Source organism: Hypanus sabinus, chromosome 4 (genome assembly GCF_030144855.1).
Source record: "Hypanus sabinus isolate sHypSab1 chromosome 4, sHypSab1.hap1, whole genome shotgun sequence".
In the NCBI taxonomy this organism is placed as follows: Eukaryota; Metazoa; Chordata; class Chondrichthyes; order Myliobatiformes; family Dasyatidae; genus Hypanus; species Hypanus sabinus.
In genome coordinates, this window is record NC_082709.1 from 161661277 (window position 1) to 161679691 (window position 18415).

Consider the following 18415-nt stretch of genomic DNA (forward strand, 5'->3'; position numbering starts at 1 on the left):
TTATACAGCATGGAATTAGGCCCTTTGGCCAAACTGGGCCTTTATGATCAACGTGCCTATCCAAGCTAATTCCATTTGTGATTATTAACTTCCAAACCTTTCCTATTCATGTACCTGCCCAACTCTCTTTTAAAAGTTGTTGTATCTTTCTAAACACTTCTGGCAGCTCATTCCACATACATACCAGCCTACATACTCAGGAAATAGAAAAGGCATGTCAAAAGGGCAACGTTATGATGGTCATGGGAGATTTTAACATGCAGGTCGATTGTGAAAATCAGGTTGGTAGTGGATCTCAAGAGAGTGAGTTTGTTGAATGCCTAAGAGATGGCTTTTTAGAGCAGTTTGTCGTTGAGCCTACTAGGGGATCAGCTATACTGGATTGGGTGTTATGTAATGAATCGGAGGCAATTCAGGAGCTTAAGGTAAAATAACTCTCAGAAACCAATGATCACGATATGATTGAGTTCAATTTGATAGGGAGAAAGTCAAGTCTGATGTAGCAGTATTTCAGTGGAGTAATGAAAGTTACAGTGGTATGAGAGAGGAGTTGGCCAAAGTAAATTGGAAGGAGCTGCTGTCAGGAATGTCAGCAGAGCAGCAATGGCATGTGTTTCTGGGGAAAATGAGGAAGGTGCAGGATGTGTGCAATCTAAAAGTGAAGAAATACTTATATGACAAAATTGTACAACCGTGAAGTCAAAGTCGAGGGAAGTCAAAGCTAATATATAAAAACCAAAGAGAGGGCATACAACAAAGCAAAAGTTTGTGGGAAGACAGAGGATTGGGAAGTTTTTTAAAAACCTACGGAGAGCAACTAAAAGTATCATTAGAAGGGAAAAGATGAACTATGAAACCAACTAGCAAATAATATCAAAGTGGATAGAAAAAGCTTTTTCAAGTATGTGTTTAAAAAAAGAGAGATTAGAGTGGATATAGCACCGCTAGAAAATGAGGCAAGAGAAATAATAACGGGGAACAAGGAGATGGCAGATGAACTAAATGAGTATTTTCAATCATTCTTCACTGTGGAATACACTAGCAGTGTGCTAGATGTTGTGTGTGTAGGAGAAGTGGGTGCAGTTATGAATACAAGAGAGAAGGTGCTCAAAAAGCTAAAAGGCTGAAAGGTACATAAGTCACCTGGACCAGATGAACTGTACCCTAGGGTTCTGAACGAGGTAACATTAGAGATTATGGTGGCATTAGAAATGATCTTCCAAAAACCATTGGACTCTGGCATTGTGCCCAAGGACTTGAAAATTGAAAATGTCACTCCGTTCTTCAAGAAAGGAGAAAGGCAACAGAAAGGAAATCATAGACTAGTTAGCCTGACCTCATTGGTTGGGAAGATGTTAGAGTCAATTGTTAAGGATGAGGTGATGGAGTACTTGGTGACTCAAGACAAGATAAGACAAAGTCAGCATGGTTTCCTTAAGGGAAAATCTTGCCTGACAAGCCTGTTGGAATTCTTTGAAGAGATTACAAGTAGGATAGATAAAGGGGATGTAGTTGATGTTGTACATTTGGAGCTTCAGAAGGCCTACGACCAAGTTAAGAGCCTGTGGTATTACAGGAAAGTTACTAAGATGGTTAGAGCATTGGCTGATTGGAAGAAGGCAGCGAGTGGGAATAAAAGGATCTTTTTCTGCTTGGCTGCCAGTGACTAATGGTGTTCCGTAGGGGTCGGTGTTGGGACAATTTTTTATGCTGTATATAAATGATTTAGATGATGGAATAGATGTCTTTATTGCCAGATTTGCAGGTGATACAAAGATTGATGGAATGGCAGGTAGTGTTGAGGAAACAGGTCAGATGCAGAAAAGCAGGTTTGGAGAATGGGTAAGAAAGTGGCAAATGAAATACAATGTTGGAAAATGCATGGTCGTGCACTTGGTATTTTCCCCCAAATGGGGAGAAAATCCAAAAGTCTGAGATGCAAAGGGACTTGGGAGTCCTTGCACAAAAACGCCCTAAAGGTTAACTTGCAGGTTGAGTTGGTGAGGAAGGCAAATGCAATGTTAGCATTCATTTCAAGAGGACTGGAATACAAGAGCAGGGATGTGATGCTGAGGCTTTATAAGGCACTGGTGAGGCCTCACCATGAGTATTGTGAACAGTGTTGGGCTCCTCATCTTAGAAAAGATGTGCTGGCATTGGAGAGGGTCCAGAGGAGGTTCACAAGGATTCTAGGAATGAAATTGTTATCATAGAAGGAACATATGATGGCTCCGGGTCTGTACTCACTGGAATTTAGAAGGATGAGGGGTGATCTGATTGAAACCGTTCAAATGTTGAAAGTACTAGACAGTAGATGTAGAAAGGATGTTTCCCATGGTGGGAGAGTCTAGGACAAGAGGGCACAGCCTCAGGATAGAGGGGTGCCAAGTCAAAACAGAGATGCAGAGAAATTTCTTTAGCCAGATGGTGGTGAATTTGTGGAATGTGTTGCCACGTGCAGCAGTGGAGGCCAGGTTGGTGGATGTATTTAAGGCAGAGATTGATAGGTTCTTGATCGAACATGGCATCAAAGGTTACAGGGAGAAGGCGGAGGAGGGGAAGAGGATCAGCCATGATTGAATGGCGGAGTAGACTTAATGGGCTAAATGGTCTAATTCTGCTCCTATGTCTTATGGTCTTATGTGTACGTACAACAAAGTTGCCTCTCAAATTTCTTTTAAGTCTTTCCTCTCTCACTTAAACCTACATCCTCTAGTCCTTGATTTCCCCCAATCTTGGGGTCTTCCTTGATAGGAAGGGACGTCCTGAGTTGAAACTGAGTCAAGCAGTATGGCGCGCCTTTTTTTTTGGATTTTAGAAGAAAGAGAGATGATATTGTTTAAATGTTGTTTCGCAGAATAGATGTCAAGGGGCTGTGTCTGAGGCCTGTAAATCGAGAAATAGGTGTTTCCATTGTGGGGAAAGAACCTCCTTTGGATGTAAATCTTTGAACATCCACAACCTACTGGGAAAGAATTCCAGTCTTTGAGCATTTTCAACACACATGACGGTAAATTCTGAATGGTGGGAAAAGCCTGAGGGACTCGTGTAGCCTAATTCCAACTGTGATGTCCTGGCATTTGTGCTGACTGGTTATTCCGATTATGTAGGACAACTTTATTTTGTTTGAAAGTCTAAGAGTCTGAGTTATAAATGTCTCAAGGAAGAGTTCTATCGTCAACGTTGAATCAAAATCAAAAATATGTATTTATGTGTAAAGTGAGGAACCTTGCAACAGAATATTTACTACCTTCTCATGTTCTGTCTTGTGTTCTCAGGCCACCTGCTCCCACAGATCCAGTAAATACAAATATGCCAGTCAGTGTGCCACTTCCTCCTGAACAGAGTAAGTTTCCAGATTGAGGCGAGGATTTTTTTTCCTGAAAGAATCATGTATCTGCTTTGTTAATTTTGTATTTCTAACTGAGAAATCGTATTTGTATCAGACAATATTGTGTGCACAAAGAGCTAACATCACTATTGCATTTCCTGTCTAAGAAGTGTTATTTAAATGGGACGAATGTTATTTCATCCTCCGCAGGGAGTTCTCAATTGCAATTGGTATTGAATTTCCACAGTGAAAACATAGAAAAGATGCATCAGAATTTTCAAAGATGATTTGTATTGAGATGATAATGTTTTAATTTTTACCAGGAAAAGTCTTTGTGACATATGCAACAGATAATGACAAGCATGTTGGAGAAGTCATCAGTTTCGTTGCTTTACTGATCAAGAATGGATTTGAAACTCAGGTTGGCTTTGCCATTATCTCCTCTTTTTGTGTATACAATTGCCACTTGCATCCATGATCTTGGGCGTTTTGAGGGGAAAAGAGCTTTAAAAAAACCCTGAAGGAAATAGACAGAATTAATCTACTGCGGATCAGGAAGAATCATATAAATATTTGGATTATTTAATCAGAAACCGTGTCTTACCAAAAGTTTCGAGGTTAGGTGTATTAGTACATCTCTTGCCTTTTCAGTGTTCAGAGTTGATGATTAAATGTCTTAAAGCAAAATTATAATTGTAAGTATACACTCAGTGGCCACTGTTACACCTGCTTGTTAATGCAAATACTGAATCAGCCAATATTGTTGCAGCAACTCAATGCATAAAAGCATGCACCTGATCAAGAGATTCAGTTGTTGTTCAGAGCTAACATTAGAATGGGGAAGAAATATGATCTAAATTCCTTTGATAGTGGAAAGATCGTTGGTGCCAGATGGGGGTGGTTTGAATATCTCTGAAAATGCTGACTTCCTGAGATTTTCATGCACAACAGTTTCTGGAGTTTACAGAGAATGGTACGAAAACAAAAAGCATCCAGTTAGTGCCAGTTCTGTGGGTAAAAACGCCTTGTTAATGAGAGAGTTTAGAGGACAAAGGCCAGACTTTCTTGCTGACAAGACGGCAACTCAAGTAACCACACGTTACAACAGTGAAGTGCAGAAGAGCATCTCTGAATGTAAAATGTGTTGAACCTTGGGCTACAGCAGCAGAAGACCACAAACATACTCTCACTGGCCACTTTATTAGTTACAGAGGCTAAGTGTAGTTCTTAAATTAGAACATATAGCAAATTGATTTTTTGGAATACTTTTGCTGTGCAATTTAATTGCCTTGTTCATTCAGCAGAAAAGTATCTGGCTTTTGTCAGAAAATCATTCTTGAAAGTCCCATAAACGTTTAAAAGTGACGTGGTTTCCAGTATAGAGTTTTGAGTCATTAATACCAAAATTACATTGCTGAGTTTCTGTTATTAAATTGTCTGCCTGGCAGCAATTTCAGAATACCTTTAAAGGAACATAAAACTGATTTGAATTGTATTAAAATTCATTTTGTCTGAGCTTCTTGACTTCTGATTCATGTAACATATCTTCCTTGAATTGGGAGTCAATATGTTAATCTTAAATGAAGGACAAAATCATGTTCAGTCCAAGATAAATATACTATTCTGGTTCAACTTGTAGTTTTGTGTTGCAACACATTGTGCTATGTCTGACCCTGTTTTTGACCCGTTTTTAAAAAAAAACTCTTTCATTGCGTTTCAATCCTCATCTTACTTTTTCTTGAATGGAAAATAGTGTTTGCAATTGAAATGCATTACTGCTTATCTGTAGTTTCCTGTAATTTGCATAATACTTACAAATTTTGAAGTAATAAGAGTTGAGGGAATGATATCAAAGTCTAACCAAAAATAGGATGTCGTATGTAAGTTTTAGCCAATGTATTGTATGCAATTAAAATATGCATAAAATTACCAGTTCTTAATAATTTATTCTCAGCTGTTTCTTTTTAGATTGATATATTTGAACAGCAATTCAGAAGTATAAACAAAATTGACTGGATGGAAAGATACATAAATGATGTGAGTATTCCTCATGCAATTTTGCAATGGTTTACATTTCCCTTAAATTTTATTCAAATATTTGTCCAGAGAATAAATAGCATACAGCTATTTCTTAATGTACTTCATCAGTTTTGATCATGGTGTCTTCTTTACGTGCATTTTTAGAAAGACTACCTGATCATTATCATCATTAGCCCTAAATACTATGAAGCGGTTACATCTCACAACTTTGACATCAAAAATGATGAACATGCTTTGAATTCTGTCTTTATTTATAAACAGGTAAGCTGATAATCACAACAATCATATTACTGAGACTTTTCAGTTTGTTAATTTCCCCCTCCCCCAATCAGTTTCCTCAGCTATGTTGCTGCATTTTCCTGGCAAACATCTCTCCTCCCATATTTATGTTCCTTAGCAACATTTTGTTGTTCAAACATGCCCTAAAAGCCACTATATTAGTGAGTCAGGAGTGGCTGTAGTCCATTTTGTTTAAGATCAGAGATTTTTTCCACTGGAACACATTGGCGAATCGGATGGTTTTGTCACGGTTGTACTGTTGAATAGTTTCTGTTTTGAATTCCACATTGTTAATCTAAATTGAAATTCTCCAGCTGTTTGAATTTGGGCTTCTGGAATTGTTAGCCCTGTAAAATTAACCATTACTCCACCAATTGTAAACACCGGAGATTCTACAGCTGCTGGAAATCCAGAGTAATATACACAAAATGCTGAAAGGAGCTCCAACAGGTCAGGCAGCACCTATGGGGAGACGTAAAGAGCTGACAGGTCAGGTCAAGTCACCTCATCAGGACAGAATCCTTTTTTTTACATATCCTGGGAAGAGAGCAAAGTATAACCATGTTTGTAATTTTTTAATTGATGTGGAAGGAGTTACCACTTTGGAGGTTAATAATTACATAACTGTTAAGTTACACATTTAAAAGACGGCATTTTGAGCAAGATATCCTGGGAACACTTTTTTAAAATATTTGCATTGACTTTAATGCTAATTGTCATTTCTGAAATGTTCTCAAATATATTTTAATCTGATCATTGTTTTGTTGCAGCTGCAAAATGAATTCATTCAGAATGGAAGCAGAAATTTCAGATTTGTTCCCATTATTTTTCCGGGCGCGTGCATGGTAAGTAAACATCAAAGGGAATTTGGGTCAGCAGTTCAACAACAGGGAGATCTTTGGAACTTTACAGGTTGCAAGAGGAAAGGCTACTTTGGTGTGGTACAGTCAAAGGGAAGAGGAAGCCTCCGAAGTTCAAAATGCCTAAAATAAATAAAAGATTTACTAAGTTCACAACTGATGGTTTAAAATGTTAACTTTTAAAAAATATTATTGCATAGTTTCATATACACTCAATAGCCATTCTATTAGATACCGTACACCTTATTAAGACAAATATCGAATCTGCCAATCATGTGCAGCAATGGAATGTATAAGAGCTTGCAGACATGGTCAAGAGGTTCAGCTGTTCAAACAAAACATCAGAGTAGGGAAGAAATGCGATCTAAATGATTTTGACTGTGGAATGATTGCTGCTGCCGGATTGGGGGGGGGGGGGGGAGGGTTTGAGTATCTCTGAAACTGCTGATTTCCTGGAATTTTCATACACAACAGTCTCTGGAGTTTACAGAGAATGGAGCAAAAAGCAAAAAAAAAAAAAAATATATATATATATATTTTGGCAGTTCTGTGAACAAGGATGTTTTGTTAATGAGAGAAGTCAGAGGAAAGTGGCCAGACTGGTTCAAGCTGGACGAGACCAGATTGAACTGATCCTATAACCATTCAAGGACTCCACAATACGTTCTATGTATTTATTGCTTATTTATTCTTTTTCTATTTGCACAATTTGTTTTTTGCACATTGGTTATTTGAATGTCTTATTTACTGTGCACATCAGCATGAAAATGAATCTGAGTGGTATATGGTGACACACCTGCACTTTGATTTAAAAAAAATTACTTTAAAGCTGACAGGAAAGGGACAGTAACACAAATAACCACTTGTTACAACAGTGGTGTGCAGAAGAGCATCACTGAATGCACAACACATCGAAACTTGACGTGCATGGGTTGCTGCAGCAGAAGTCCACACTGGGTTGCACTCCTGTACCTAATAAAGTGGTCACTGAGTGTATATAATATATGATGGGTGAAATCAGGCCAAAGCATAATAGTTCAAACTGAGATAGAGCAAAATGAAGTGTTAAGAGCCCATCAAGCAAAATTTGAAAGATTGAAGGTTACAGGTTTGTGATTTATCTGAACAGCATTTTAAAAAGCAAGGTACCTGAGTCATTACCAGAACATTATTATATAAACAGACATACTCTGAAGCACACAAGGTATTTTCCAGGACATTACACATGATGAACAAGGAAAAAGAGTGCAGAGGGGGAACATCTAGAACTTGGGTGCTTAGCAGCTGAAAGCATGTCGAATTTTGTGGTTTTGTTAAGAAGCACAGAGTTTTGAGGCTGGAAGTATTTGGAAGATATAAAGAATTTGGAAACAAGGATGAGAAAGTTAGTATCTAAGCACTGGTTAATTAGGATGCAGAGTTCAGCAAATCACACAGTAAATGGTTGGAATAGGCAAAGTTAGGCAAGGATGGGGTCTTCAGACAAGGGTAGAAATGGATGATGCTGGAGGAGTGATGATGTAATCTGTCTTGCTGTGCTTTGGTATTACCTTGTGGATAAGAAATGTACTCGGACTGAGCTTAATGCTGTGGCGAATTTGATCTGATTTTACTTGGAAACTTGGCAGGTACTTGTCATTTAGTCCATTTTGAAATGGTGAACCAGATGGTGAGATGTTGTTAGTGAAGCAATTTGTCCCACCTCAAACCGCAGTAACTGTACTTTCAAATTTAACCCAGAATCTATTCTTGCATGAACTTGCAGCATTTGTACATAAATGCTGGCATGTTTATTGGGAAAGCTATTAAGGCAGCTGAAAATGTTTGCATTAAGGATGTTATCCTTAAGGAACTCGTTGTCTTTTGGCAATCAAGATATTCTACCTGAAGCATGATTCAAGTATCTGCCACTAGTCTGAATTTGGCTTGGTTTCTAAACACCTTAATTTAAAAACAGTCTCAATCTTGAACACCACATTTCTCTATTTGCTCCAGCTTTAAAGATTGCATGTCGTCAGAAGCCCGTTATGTTTTTATTTAATCGGCATGGTCTGATGCCACAATTGGCACATTTTCCACCATTTTGCTGTTCCAGATCAAACTTTTGATTTAGTTTTTGGCTGGACTAGCTGCAACATGTGTTAAATAGTGATTCTTCTGAGAAAACTAGAGGTAGCAGAGTAAAGAGTAAGGAACTGAAAGGCAATAGAGAATTCACATGGCAGTAATTTTGAGTATATATTTAAAATATTGGGTTATATACAGTTGCAGGTGCTTTTGTATTTTATCAGCCACTAAAGATCATTTTATATTTTCACAACTGGTTTAGTTGTTAATGAGCATATCTACTTTGACTCTTGGATTTGTTCTGTTTTCCTCCCACATTGGAGATGCAAAGAACTGGCTAGTGATCTTCTCTGGGATTAGATATAGACTAATGCTGCAAGTTTGAGGGAATATAGGTGGAGGGTTTTAAAGGGAGGACCATGAATGTGGAGGAGGATATAATTAATGAGTCAAGCTTAATCTTTAGCAGAGGCTGATGGTGTACAGGAACAAAAGGGAACAAGTTGCTCTGCCCGTGTATTGGAAGTCAAATGCAATGGATTCCGGTTAATTGGGACACATTTTGGCCAATTAAGCAGCTGTCTCAATTAGCTGAAATTTCATGGATATAGTTAAAAAGGTATTTTTTTTAAAAAAACTCCCAATTAACTCAGTAACTCATTATGTGTTTAGATGAAATATAGAACAAATAAGAGCACTACCAGTACTTCTACAGTGCTATAAAATTATATTTGTTCCTAATAGTAATTGACAGAGAAATTCATCCAGGGTGCTCTGCTGTGTTCTTTTGATTGATTGTAAATAAATAAAATCAGCACATGCACCTAGTGCAGATAATGGACTGCCTTCATACTGTGTTTTGATAATTGCATCCTGTAAATCTTTATTTCCATTGCAGCATTCAAAATGATGTTCAATGCCTTCAAATGCCACGTAGTTGCTAACTTGTTGAAGTAGCGAAATATTTCATTTTCACTCCTGGTTGTTTCTGGCATCTCCAAGACTGAATGTTTGAAACGGCAATGAGCAAAACAGTTCTGAATGGTCTTGCTGCTTATTCCTTGCCAACTGTCAGTGACAAAAAAAAAATCACTGCTTTTTCTACACAAATGCATGGAACTGACACTATTTTAAAAACTGTTTCCTCTAAGCATGGTATAATGTCTAATGGGCACAGCAAAAGTACGTGACTGACACTATTTAGGAACTGTTTGGCAATAGTCTCCTGTCCCAATTAAGCGATGTGGTGTCCTAAATAAATAAAAGGAATCCTGGCTACTTTCTTGATCAGTTTTTGTTCTTTAAGAGTTGTCTCAAATAAGGGACTGTCCCAATTAACTGGAATCCACTGAACTTGAATGAGCATGAAATTCAGTCCGTATGTATGAAAAATTTAGGTGATAAATATTTTTTGTGACAGGAGGAAAGAAAAAAATAGGAGATCAACATTCAGGTTTATACTGTGGATGAACTTGACTTAAAGACAGTGCAATTAACTTGAAGCATTAATAAACAGATGTGCTTAGCTTAGGAAATGTATGAAGATGACTAGAATTTTAATGGGCACACTGAAGGTTTTGGGACTGAGTAAGGTGACTATGGTGACAGAAGTTAATTTGTGTTGTTAATTCTGAAAATTGTTTCAAATTAAAATGTAGACATGGTGATTGTGCATTTCCATTTGAAAATTATACAAACCATATTAAACTCAAAATTAATGATTGTTCATTGTCATTTGTCTGTATGTAAGTGTAAAGGAAAACAAAAATATTATAACTCCAGATCTGATAGAGCATAAAAAATCCACAATAAGCATAAAGAACACAGTTTATACATATAAATACTTAAGATGACCTTACATACATAGACTGAATATATGTACATAAAGTGGCACTAGGCACAGGAGTATCTATACATATGATGACTGACAGGAGAAATAAAATGGTGGTGTGTGAATGGGTGGAGGTGTTGATAAGCTGACGGCTTGGAGGAAGTAACTGTTTTTGAGTCTGGTGGTCCTGGCATAGCCTCTTCCCTGCTGAGAGTAGGACAACAGTCCATGAGCAGGGTGGGTGAATCTTTCAAGATATTGCTGGCCATTTTCTGCCACCTTTCTGTGTATATGTCCTTGGTGGTGGAAAAGCTGAAGCTGGTTATGCGTTGGGCAGTTTTATGTACCCATTGTAGGACTTCTTGTCTGCAACAGTGCAGATTCTGTACCACAGTGATGCTCTCAACTGCACATCTTTAGAAGGTCATGAGTACTGATGTACATAGATTCCACTTACTCAGAAAGTAGAGATGTTGGTGAGCTTTCTTGTGGGTAAATCGAGGTATATGGGAACTTAAGGTGACAGATAACAGAGAATGAAGTGTGCTTAATTAAGATCTGATTAAACCATAGCGATCAATTAGTAATTTGATTAACGGATTGCAAACATTGTCTTTGGTATCAACTGATCTTAATCATTGTTCATGTTATTTGTTCAGCAACATGTTCCTTCATGGCTTCAAAATACGCATGTCTACAACTGGCCGATGCAGCGTCAAGATATCCTACGAAGGTTAATGCGTTTGGAAAAGTACAACCCACCTCCAGTTGGTGAACTTCCCACCATTATACAGAAATCTATTTAATGCATTTGGAATTTGTTGCTATAAATGTCAGAAGAAATGCATGAGCTAGTTAAGTCCATACATTTTCTTGGTGATTTGTAAGTACCATGGCAAAGATCAGACAATTCGCTAGAGGTCTGGTAACCCTGATTTCCCGAGTTACTCACTTCAGAATATTTTGGAATCTTTTAAGATTTGCTACCCTTTGACATGGATATACATTTGATATGAACGTAATTCACCTCTGAGATGAGGTGGATGGGAAAACCAGAAGAAATGTTCAAACGTTAATCTGACTTTGTATTTGGAAGGTTACTTTCCACTTTGAGGCTTCTTTTTGCAGCCACATTTGCTATTACGTTCAGTGATAGGAGTGTTGGATTAAAGATTACTCTGATCAATAAATGACTGAGGTAATACTGTGTAAACAAGACTGGAGCAGTTGTTTAACTTAACTGAGTTTGCACAAAAGAGCAGTGTGTTTTAATCTGACAGAAAGAGTATATTTGGTGTTGACATCTGAGAATGGAAAATGGCAGATGCTTGTTCCCATATATAAACAATTGCTTGCAATGATGGGCAGTAAAATGATTTTGAGCTTTCTAATATTCCCAATGTCAGCTCAATTATAGTGTGATTATTGCCTTTTGTGAAACATTGGAGCAGAACAGCACAGTGAAATCCGCGATTCTACTAAAATCACTTGTTTCATTTGCATAGGTGATTTTTTTTGTTTTTAGAGAAAGCTGCAGAACCTTCTAAAATTGGGGCTTTAATAAAACATAACAAATCTTTTACCTGGAAAATGATTTAAGAGGGTTATTTTTAAACATAACTACTAAATAATTTCCAAATGTGCCCAGATTATTCCCATGCTTTAAATTTTTTTTGTATTTTGTTCATAAAACCATTTTTGTACAGCATTGTCACTTATCTACAATAATATGACATGAGGCTTAAATCCACATACAAGTCTCATATCTAGTGAATAAGTCCACATTTTATTTTAAATTTGGTTGTTGGCCAAAAGGCCTGTTTCTTTGCTGTTGTGTTCTATGACTTTGTCAAGGCTAACATTTATTGTCCATCTCAAAACGTTCCCGAGGTAGTGATGGTGAAATGCTTCTGGTGAAGATGTTGGGTGGGCGTAGTGAAGACGAAGAACTTTGTAAATTGCATCAAGGCTGCCACCTTGTCCAAGTAGACATGTGACATACTTTGCATAGTAATGAACAATAATGATCAGCATCACTTCCATAGTTAAGAATGATTCGGGTTAAAATGGTGAATGCGGGCACGATAATTTATTTTGCAGTGGTAATGCCAACACAGTAACTCCAGTCTTGTGGAGCATAAATGTTTTGTATTCTGTTCTCTTGACTTGGTTAGTGATATCTCCTTGAGAGTGTTATGTTTTCTTATTGAACAAGAACAGCTTTAAGTTTTATGTGAAGACTTAGGACTCAGAAACTAAATTTGCGTGTGAAGTTTCAGAAACCAGGAGGATATTGTTTATTGTTCATCATGTCCCAGCATAACTTGTGTTCATGGAGTTGAGGAAGGCATAGTGACCATCTGCAGCAATAGATAATAAATACAGAAACTGTGTATGAAGGTATTTAAATTTGATCATATTTGGAGAGAGGGAAATAGACACATTGTGCTCAAATGTGCATGACTTTAACAGGATTACTTGATTATTGCAGAGAGGAACATAGTGGATTTGTTGTGCATGGCCACCTTTGCAAATCTCTGAAGTACAGGAACAAATTGTTAAGAGTATAGCCATATAAAATCTTACTGAATGAATGGTCTTTGAATTCTGGTGCATTAAACATAAAACAAAACAACATAATATTTGTTTAGTTGGTGTAAGTGGTTTTGCGATTGTTTTGTGTTTCTTCCGACCAGATGATGGTTGGTAAATATATAATGTAATTATGATGGTGTCATTTATTATTATGGTGTGTTCTCACTTAAGTATAAAATTGGAAAGAGAGCCATGAAGCTGAATTTAGGAAGTAGCTGGTAACCCAGCCTAAGATTGTATTATTTACATATAGCAAGATTGATATAATTCACAGGGAAGTGGAAGCAAAAGTGAAAGCAGAAATGTCATACTTATAAAATCATTCTTATTCCTTAGTGAATCTAATTGGCAACATTTTGTAGCTGTATTGTTGTGAACTATCTTTACTGCAAAGTATGATGGATTTTGACCAAAGAGAGTGCCTTACATAAAATAGCCATGGGGAATGTTACTCTAAATAATGCAATTTTACTTATGTAATGGAATTGAATGTCAAGAATTAGACAATAGACAACTTTTGTTTGTGCTTCAAAATCTGATGATACTGTCATGTTATCCACAAGGTTTATTGTTCTACTGGGTTTATTCTGGGTTTAATAAATCTATATTCTTGCCAAGCAAAATAGTTTGACTTTTTTTCTCGTTGCTTTCTTTATGAAAAATGCTTCATAAGAGTTGAGGGTCTTTGATGCGATTTTGATGACTGTGGTTAACCATATAACAATATGGATGGTAAACAAGTGAATGGTGTCAGTCGATTGATCACTCCCAGATAGTATCACACTGAATGTGGCTGAAGCTGCGCCGCTCAGCAAAGGTGAAAAATATTGCACCACAATCCTGATATTCATTTAAGTAGTGAGAAAGTTTAAGAGCAGCTCAATAGTGTAATAGTTAGCGTAACGCAGTTAAGACTGCCAGCAACCCAGATTGAATCCCATTGCTGTTTATGCATTCTTCCCATGACTCCCATGTGTCTCCTCCAGGCTCTCAGGTTTCCTTCCACATTCCAAAGGCGTATGGGTTCGTAGGTTAATCAGACTCTTAGGTGTAATTGGGCAGGGTGAGCTCATCGGACTGGAAGGCCTGTTACTGTGCGGTACCTCTAAGTAAGTAAAAATGAGAATCGAGCACTCGATGTTTAAACACCACTCATGCTCCCACCACTCCAGTAGATCTATCTACATCTAGGTAATCTGGATGATAATCTAATTGTTGGTGGACCCGCAAGGCATTTGGTAGTGTTCATATATTAAACATGGGCAATAGATTTCCTGCCATTGTATAGCACAAATATCGTTTGGCGTGCCCAAAATGCAACGGCATCATGGTCATGTATTTTGCATACTGCAATCGTAGGTTGTTATTTTCAGCAACTGGAAGACGGGGCCAAGGAGCTTCTTCAGCAATGACACTGGGACTTGGCCTTCAGCAACTGTAACACCTTCTTTCGTGCAAGATATGATTCCAGTCCCTCATATTAAGGCACCTCACCTTCATCGTTACTCTGTTTTACTTTGGTTCATTTATGTTCTCCCATCTCTTCACCTTATGTGTTGTCTAATCGACCCTCATTCAAAACAGGATGTGGTATCTTTGTAGACCTGACATGATGGTTGTGGCATTGCTTAGTTCTGAGAATGCTTCATTTGCTGTTTTGCTTTTACCTAGTCCAGTATTGTAGTTTTAAGAGATTTCTACTTTGGTACTCTGGATATTGCTCTGCATGCCCTTGGAGGCTATTCATTCGCAATCCTTAAGTCCATAGAGTAAATGATAGACTGAGAAATATTCCATCAGCAAATATAAACTGCTTTGATTCAGAGTGGCTCATGGATGCCCAGTTTTGAGTTTTTTGCCAGATTTGCATTAATGTAGTGTAGTGCAAACACTTGCTGAGTATGATGTTCTCCCAAGGGATTATCCCCTTAATGAAAAGTGCCTGTGTGTGAATTTGTTTAACCTTGGGAGACTGATGCATGGAGAGCCACCACACAGTCCTAGACTGATTGGCGTCCGTGCCCAGTGGCAAGGAAAGCCAAACCACTGTGGACCCTCGCTGCTGCTGTGATGAAAAATCATTTTCCAACTGTGCCGCTGTTGAGGCCTCGGTCCGATTGCTCTTTGTCTGGAACCTCCCGCTTGTCCTTGTCTCTATGGGGGACCCCACCAGGTGCTGAGTGCCGGATGGCTAAACTCTAGGTGGCATTGCTCTCAGGAGCTCACAAATCTCTCTGCCACAACAAGGCGATGATCCTTGGAGAAGTATTAATGTTTTACTCCGCACAATAACCTTTCTCAAGTTACTTCATCCATCTTGAAACTCTCCATTCCTAATCAACAGTGGCATCTGATTGCTGGATTTGTTCACCTTTGAATCTTAAACATTTTATTTTGTTTTGAATGCTTTTTAAAAATGTTGAGTGAAATGCGATATAACACGATGTGATAAATACTCTCTATGTGAGTGGACTGTTGGTATTCATAAACACAAGAGATCCTGTAGACGCTGGAAATCAGCAGGTCAGGCCCCTAACCTGTTGAGGGTCTCCAGCATGAAAGTGTTAGCATTCATTGCCTATTTTCAATACCACTTCAGATTTCGATGTGTGTGCTTGGCATGTTTCTTTAAAAAAATAATTTAGAGTCAGAGTTATGCCATACAAAAAAAAACTGACCACCTTTTCAGTCCAACTTGTCTGTGCCAACCAAGGTGTCTATCTGAGCTAATACCACTTGTCTGTGTTAGGTCCATAGTCCCTAAATACCTATCCGAATCTCTTAACACTTCAAATTATAAACCACCTTTAGCATTTCGTTTGGCAACTCACCATATACTCACTGCACTCTGTGGAGGAAAACATGGACCTAAATCCCCTGTAAATGTTAAACCTATGCTTTCTAGTTTTAGATCCCCAAGATCAATTGGAGAACTGTGATAGTCTACCTTGTCTGCGTCCTGCTATAAAGTCGGCACTCAGTCTCCTTTGCTTCAGGGTAAACAGCCTCTCCTTCAGAACACAGGTGAAGTGATGGAGAGGAACCTTTGATGGAATATTCAAAAAGACCATCAGAAGAGTAGAATAGAAAATGGCATTGTTGGACAGACAAGATTGAGAAGCTAGGAAAGTGCAATTTTTCCAGAAGGTAGTTAGAAAGCTAGCACATATTGGTCATTATCCTCTCCCCTTAAATCATGGGAGGGAAGTAATGAAGGTAGATGTGAAGGTGAGGAAAGGGTAAAAATCAGCAATAAGATTGTTGATACCTACCTGTTTTCTGAAAGTGCTGTCTTGGGTAGATAAGGTGGTAAAGGAACTGTCTGACCTGCTGGTGGTCTTCATTTGGGGCACTGAGTGTGGGGTTGGGAAGTGACGGGTCAGGTCCACTCAGTAGCCACTTTATTAGGTACACCTGTATATCTCATTAATGCAAATGTCTAATCTGCCAATCATGTGGCAGCAACTCAATGCATGCAGATGAAGTCGAGAGGTTCAGTTATTATTCACACCAAACATTGGAATGGGGAAGAAATGTGATCTAAGTGACTTTGACTGTGGAATGATTGTTGGTGCTAGATGGGGTGGTTTGAGTATCTCAGAAACTGCTCAATGTTTTGGGACTTTCATGCACAATAGACTCTGTTTATAGAGAATAGAGCAAAAAAAAACAAAAAAGCATCCGGTGAGTGGCAGTTCAGTATGCAAAAACACCTTGTTAATGAGAGAGGTCCGATTGATTCAAGCAACTTACAAGTGGTGTGCAGAAGAGCATCTCTAAATGCACAACACGTTGAACTTTGAAGTGGAAGGGCTACAGGAGCTGAAGACCACACTGGATTCCACTCCTCTTGTACCTAATAAAGTGGCCACTGAGAGGATATTAGATGCAGATGAGATTTCACTTGGAGTATTGTGTATGGTTTTGATTAGGCTGAGAGAGGAAAGATGCTATTAAACTAGAAAGGGTGCCAGAAAGATTTATTAGGATGTTGCTTGGATTGGGGGTCTGAGTTACAAGAATTTATTGCGCAGCCTAGGTGCTTATTCCCTGAAATGTGGAGGACCTGGTGAGCTAGCTGACAGAGGTATACAAGGTCAGGAGGGACATAGACATGGTAAACACACATGGTCTTTTTCCCAGGAAGGCGGTGCTTAAAACAAGTGGCATACTTTTTCTCAGAAGTGAGGGATTTAAAGGGGGCATCAGGGTCAGAGCTTCATGTGCAAGGTGGTATGTATTTGGAATGAGTTGCCAGAAATAGTAGTAGAGGCAGGAGCATTAGTAATGTTTAAAAGCCATCTAGATAAGCTTACAGATAAGAGAAGTTTAGAAGGCAATGTGCCAAATGTGGGCATATGGGACGAGCTCACTGGGCAATGAATCAGCTTAAATGACTTGGACCTGAAGGCCTATTTTTATGCTGTAATACTCCAATTCTGTGATCTAAGCAATTCCATTTGTAATCCGTCATGTACTGGTGGGGGAGATGAGAATGTGAGTAAAACTGAACAGAAGTGTTGCAAGTTCTCCACGAGCAGACAGATATAGTTTGGGTTAATGTGGGTTCCAAATTTAAAAAGTACCTTGGGGTGTGAGTGAGTGGAATTAAAGGAAAATGTGATGACTGTTTAGTTGAGTGAAGAGAGAGGGGACTTGCAATGGCTTCCAATCAAGTGAAGGCTCCTTAGGTGGAAGGGGCGAAGGTGGAGAGGGATTAGAGTCCATCGTAAAAATAAGAAGGAAGCGGGAAGTCTTGTGTAAAGAGTTGTAGCGATGAACAGATAATTAGAATCCAGTTGATTATCACTGGTATATGTCATGAAATCTGTTGTTCAGTGGCAGTACAGTGCAATACACAAAATATACTATAAATTAAAATAAGAAATATATATATACTAAGTAAGTAGTGCAAAAAGGAAAACAAAAAGCAAAGTAGTATTCCTGGCTTCATTCACAATTCAGAAATCTGATGGCATTGGGGAAGAAGCTGCTCTTAAAAGGATGAATGCATGTCTTCAGCTCCTGTCCCACCTCACTGATGGTAGTAATGTGAAGAGGGCATGTGTTGGGCGGTGGGGTTCTTAATGATAATTGCCACTTTTTTGAGGCACTGAGTTTTTGAAGATGTCTTCAATGGTAGGGAGACGGTGGTTGAACAAGAACAGATGGTCACGGGGAAAGAACTGCGGAGTGATACTGATTGTCATCTGGATGTCCTTTAATAATCCTTGGCTTTCCTGACTATAGTTTGTTCAGAAAAGTGTAAATAGTTCTGTTGTTTTTAATTAATTTATAGGATGTTGATGCTGCTTGCTCAAGCCGTGCTTACTCGCTCTTGGGAAGGTGATGGTGAGCCACCTTGAACAACTGCAGGTCTTCAAGTGGTGGTACTGAAACAGTGTTGTTGGG

The 18415-nt window shown here is 38.5% G+C and overlaps 1 protein-coding gene across 1 annotated transcript in view; it reads left to right on the plus strand.

Moving 5' to 3' along the window:
• The window catches only part of traf3ip2l (TRAF3 interacting protein 2-like), a 51415-nt gene extending 39833 nt beyond the window's left edge, over positions 1 to 11582 (plus strand). Inside the window, exons 4-9 of the mRNA XM_059968647.1 lie at positions 3279 to 3346; positions 3655 to 3752; positions 5300 to 5368; positions 5516 to 5632; positions 6421 to 6495; positions 11068 to 11582. Coding sequence (XP_059824630.1) covers positions 3279 to 3346; positions 3655 to 3752; positions 5300 to 5368; positions 5516 to 5632; positions 6421 to 6495; positions 11068 to 11214 — 574 coding nt within the window. The 3' untranslated portion in view covers positions 11215 to 11582. The remainder of the gene's footprint in view (positions 1 to 3278; positions 3347 to 3654; positions 3753 to 5299; positions 5369 to 5515; positions 5633 to 6420; positions 6496 to 11067) is intronic.
• The last annotated feature ends 6833 nt before the right edge of the window (positions 11583 to 18415 follow it).